General features: G+C 40.4%; 1 protein-coding gene across 1 annotated transcript in view; it reads right to left on the bottom strand.

Annotated features, from left to right (window-relative positions):
- Positions 1-5674, bottom strand: part of LOC103196469 (ceruloplasmin) — a 118896-nt gene that overhangs the window by 59802 nt on the left and 53420 nt on the right. Inside the window, exons 8-9 of the mRNA XM_007940207.2 lie at positions 5252-5389; positions 1963-2177 (exon numbers count right to left, since the gene is read on the bottom strand). Of these exons, the coding sequence (XP_007938398.2) occupies positions 1963-2177; positions 5252-5389 (353 nt within the window). The remainder of the gene's footprint in view (positions 1-1962; positions 2178-5251; positions 5390-5674) is intronic.

The following is a 5674-nucleotide window of genomic DNA, read 5'->3' as shown; positions in this document are numbered from 1 at the left end:
ATCCTCTCCCTGCTTCCCACCTCGCTGCTTATTCTTAGGTCCCTTTTTTTGTCCTCTCCCTGCTTCCTGCCTCGCTTCCTGTTCTTAGGTCCCTGGAATCTGAATGAGAATGCTATCACTTTAAAATCCAAAATGGCTGCCTCTCGTAAACCTTCAAAATGGCTGCACCCTTGGTCACTTTAAATATCCACTTGTAAACATTTAAAGTGGCTGTGCCTTGGTCACTTTAAATATTCAAAATGGCTGCCATGTGTAAACAATCAACATGGTTTCGCCCTCCAGACAAACAAGAACATCAGCAAAAAAACAAGAACACCTGCAATATCTGGGGATAGAGCAATAAGAGAAAAAAGGCAGAGAAGGAGAATAATGAAGATAAAAATGGGAAAAATGCAAAAAGAAAAACAAGGAGCGGGGTTAAACATGAGGAAAAAAAAAAAAAATTGCAGCCAGGAACAAGGAAAAGAAAAAAGCTGAAAAGTAGGATCTGGGAGGGGAAGATAAAGAATAATATTAAAAAGGACAAAAGTATTAATAATAGTAGTACTTTTAAAACAGACAAAAGCAAGCAAACTAAAAAACCAGAAAAAAGAAAGAAAAAAAAATTCAGGGGAGGGCAGGGCAGATCACCCAGGCTACATTGGAGCACACAGAGTGGGATGGAGTTCCTGCGGGCCCAGAAGGTGGGTGGGAGTGGGGGATGGCTGAGCCTCTGTTCACCAAGCGGGTGTGGGGTATTAGAGTAACAATACACCTTGTTGCAGGAGTGGGACAGAGGAAATACCTGGGGCAGTGAGGTCCTTGTTGAGACAGGAGGGGTTGCTGTGCAGAGCCCAGGGTGAGTGGCAGGTATTGGGCAGGTCTTTAGGCCTTCTGGTGAACTGGGAGGGAGGGGAGAAGGGAGGTAGGCAGACCAGTGGCCGTGGAGCCTACCCCGACTCACAGCATCCCATGTGTGTCAGGGTGGACTTGCACCCCATGGGTGCCTCTGGGTGGCCTTGAACCACCAACCTTTCAGCTGGCAGCCAAGTGCTTCAATTGTATATAGCTTTCCTTGTAGGCATATGCATATTATCCTATCACTGACCCCACTGTACTTCACGATAGATCTTGAAACATTCTTTGTGATGATGAATGCCTCTCTATTCCTTTTCAATTTGTCATTCCCGGCATAGTAGATCTTATGGTTGTCTGATTCAAAATGGTCAAACCTAGTCCATTTCAGCCCACTAATGCCTAGGATACCAATCTTTATGCATTCCATTACATTTTTGACAACATCCAATTTTCCTAGATTCATAATTCCTACATTCCATGTTCCAAATATTAATGGATGCTTGCAGCTATTTCTCCTCAGTTTGAGTCATGCCACCTTAGCAAATGGAGGTCCCAAAAGCTTTACTTTATCCATATGATTAAGGTCGGTTCTACTCTGAGAAGGCAGTTCTTTCCTAGTCATATTTTGAGTGCCTTCTGACCTGAGGGGTTCATCTTCCAGCACTGTATTGGACAATATTTCTGGGCTATTCATAAAGCTGTCCAGTAATGTAACAGACAGTATTTCTCTGGTTTTCATAAGGTTTTCCCTGACCCATTCTTTAAGAAGTGGATGGACTCTTCCTTCTTCTGAATCTGTCTCAGTCTGGAAGTTCTGCTGAAACCTGTCTACCATGGACAACCTTGCTGGAGTTTGAAACACCAGTCAGTGGTATAGCCTCTGGCCTCACAGCAACATGTAAGCCACCACAGTAGGAAAAACTGACAGACAAGTTCATCTCCCTTAGCTGTTCCAAACCTCTCTGCCCACTTACTGACCTTCCCCCTACCTGTTCTGGCTGTTGGCCCTGGCTTCTTTTCACTGCTTCCTGCCTTGGGTAGGATCTCTCCCTCCCAAATTTTCCTTATGATGATGATGATTCAGAGATTGGAAAGTCGTTTTGATTTTTTCCTGATTGGACTTACCTGTCTCCCATTCGTATGTAAACTTTCTTTCTTGCATATTTTCATTGGCCCAATAAGCCCAGTGAATATATCTTTGGTGGGATCCACAGAAGAATAATACATCTTAGACAGACAGACAGGATCTGCATAAGTGGGTCCTACTTCTTTGGGGACAGTCCATTCATAGGTGAATGTTTCTTTGGGTACCACATAGGAGGAAGAAGAAGGAGGCACACCTGTGGGAAAAGTCACATTAAAGAGATTTAGTGTTTTTTAATGTGGTCATTTGATTTGCAAATTAGACTGGACTTAGTCTAGTCTAATTAACTTCTGAGTTCCTTATTATGAATTAGAAAGGAATCTTCCCTGTGCTTATATGACTGGTCACAGAACGGTAACTTCCTCCTGGAAGTCTCCTCTAAACCCCTGTCTGGAATTGGAACCTCTCTCTGTGCTCCCATGTGCCTGAGAAAGTCCCAAACACATTACATGTTACATTGTGTGTATTTCTCCTCCAAGTTAACGTTTTTTCAGGCAAGCATTGTCTCTGCATTTCCAACAGCTAGAACAATGCTTGGCTATCACTAGTAATGAATAAAATTTTATATGTTGTTGTTGTTATGTGCTGTTGACTCGGACCTGACTCACAGAGACCCCTACTTGGGTTTCTGAGGCACTATCACTATGGAAGTAGATTGTCTAACCTTCCTTCCGAGGAGTGGCTGGTGGGTTTGAACCACCAGCCTTCTGGTTAGCAGTCAAGTGCCTTAGTCACTACGCTATAAGAGCTCCTACATTTTTATATAGCAAAACGAAATTGAAAATAATTTTAGAACAACAGGATGATGGTTCTGTTCAATCTCCCAATTTTACACTTGAGGAAACTAAGGCCAGAGAAACTCAATAACCTACCCAAGGTTGCAGGTTCTTAGGATCTTAGTCCTATTTGACCAGCTTTGATATATAAAAATACTTAAATACATCTATAACAGAATATTTTGCATCACTAAAATTATATTAATAAAATACTTACAATGCTAGAGAACAAAATCTGGGTACAAAATTATAATGATAAATATATATACACACTCTGATCTCCACCACATTTAAAATGTGAATTACATATGCACAGAAGAAAGAGTAGAGGGGATTTATAAAAGTAGAATAGTGGTTGTCTATAGAACTATAGAACACCACTCGCCTGTCAGTTTATTGTACTGTGGTGGCTTACATGTTGCTGTGAGGCTGGCTATGCTACCAGTATTTCAAATACCAGCAGGGTCCCTCATGGTGGACATGTTTTAACAGAGCTTACAGACTGAGAGTGACTTGGAAGAAGGAAGGAACCAGCCACTACTCAAAAGAATTGGCCAGTGAAAAGCTTATGATTAGCAGTGAAACACTGTCAGAAATATTACTGGAAAACTTTATGAACAGCCCTGCAACATTGTCTGATATAGTACTGGAAGATGAGCCCCTCCGGTTGGAAGGCTCTCAAAATACCAATGGAAAAGTTGCCTCCTCAAAGTAGAACTGACCCATAATGACATGGATGGAGTACAGCTTTTGGGACCTCCATTTGCTGATGTGGCACAACTCAAAATGGGAAGAAACAGCTGCAAACATCCATTAATAATCAGAACATGGAATGTATAAGTATGAATCTAAAAAAACTGGAAATTGTCAAAAATGAAACAGAACACAAAAAGATCAATATCCTAGGCATTAGTGAGCTGAAACGGACTGGTTTGGGCCATTTTGAATCAGACAACCATATGATCTACTATGCTGGAAATGACAAATTGAAGAGGAATGGTGTGTCCTTCATTATCTCAAAAAATGTTTCAAGATATGTTCTGAAGTACAATGGGGTCAGTGATAGGATAATATCCATTCGCCTATAAGGAAGTGCAGTTAATACTACTATTATTCAGATTTCTACACCAACCAACAAAGCCACAGATGAGGAAATTGAAGATTTTTACCAACTTATGCAGTCTGAAATTGACCAAATATGCAATCAAGATTATAGATTATTACTGGTGGTTGAAATGCGAAAGTTGGAAACAATGAAGAATCTCTGATAGTTGGAAAATACAGCATTGGTGACAGAAATGACACTGAAGATCTTGTGATAGAATTTTGCAAGAAATACCAGTGACTTGTCCATTGCAGATACCTTTTTTCAACAACATAAATGGTGACTATGAACACGGACCTCACCAGATGGAATACACAGGAATCAGATTGACTACATCTGTGAAAGAGGCAATGGAGAAGCTCAATATGTTCAGCCAAACCAAGGCTTGGAGTTGCCTGTGGAACAGACCATCAATTGCTTATATGCATGTTCAAGTTGAAGCTGAAGATGATTAAAACAAGTCCATGACAGTCAAAACATCACTTTGATTATATCCCACCTGAATCTGGAGACCATCTGAAGAACTGTTTTGACACTCTGAACACCAATAACTGAAAAGCAGAGGAATTGTGGGATGACATCAAGAATATCATACATGAAAAAAGCAAAAGATCATTAAAAGACAGGAAACAAAGAAAAGACCAAAATGGAGTCAGAAGAGACTCTGAAACTTGCCCTTGAACAGAGAGTCACTAAAGTAATGGAAGAAAATGACAAGATAAAAGAGCTGAACAGAAGATTTCAAAGAGCAGCCTCAGAAGACACAGCCAATTATTATAATGAAATGTGCAAAGACCTGGAGTTAGGAAACCAAAAGGGAGAAACATGCTTGACATTTCTCAAGCTGAAAGAACTGGAGGAAAAAGCCTTGAGTTGCAATAATGAAAGATTCTATGGGCAAAATATTGAATGATGCAGGAAACATCAAAAAGAAGATGGAAGGAATACACAGAGTCACTGTATCAAAAATAATTGGTCAATATTCACATATTTCAGGAGGTGGTATGTGATCAAGAACCAATGGAATTGAAGGAAGAAGTTGAAGTTGCTCTGATGAATTGGCAAAAAACAAGGATCCAGGAATTGATGGGATACCCACTGAGATGTTTCAACAAATGGATGCCCTGCTAGAGGCACTCACTTGGCTATATCCAGAGATTTGGAAGACAGCTACCTGGCCAACTGACTGGAAGGAATCCATATTTGTATCCATTCCAAAGAAAGAGGTTTTTATGTACTTCATAGCATGATGCCAGAAGATGATATAAAAGCTCTTTCCTCTCAAATTCATGATGTCAATTTTTGCAGGATAGTTTTTGTGTGTGTGTGTGTGTGACCACCCAGTGGGTTATTAAACATTACTGATACATTAAAGAGTGCTGTACTCACTTCCATGTGAGGCATAATATGTGCCCTCGTTGTTCTTACTGACTCTCACTCCAATTGGCTCAATGCTGAGGGGATATGCTGCTTTGTTATGGAAGGTAACTCTGATGATGTCTCCCACCTCTGCCCAAATAACAGGACCTGGGGACAAAGAGAGAATTATTTTCCTTACTAGGCAAATAACATACAGAATACATAAGACAATAATTTCCTTTGGCTTATCCTCTGGCCAAAAAACCCTGAGAGCAACATACCTATTTGTGGCAAATGGAAAGCTTGGCTTATTAAAAGTCCTTTGTCATTTTGGCAGGGAGAGGTCAAAAGAAGGTGATCCAACTTCATGCTTTTTGTTGATAGTTTATAATCATTTTTGTCTGAGTTAGTTCAAAAGCTCTATCGGTGGTAGGTGCAATTAAGATGACTTTT

This window comes from Orycteropus afer, unplaced genomic scaffold (assembly GCF_000298275.1).
Source record: "Orycteropus afer afer isolate SDZICR_OR568_19922 unplaced genomic scaffold, OryAfe1.0 scaffold00066, whole genome shotgun sequence".
NCBI lineage: Eukaryota > Metazoa > Chordata > Mammalia > Tubulidentata > Orycteropodidae > Orycteropus > Orycteropus afer.
Note: the sequence above shows the minus strand (reverse complement) of the source record. Positions and strands in the feature narration are given on the sequence as shown.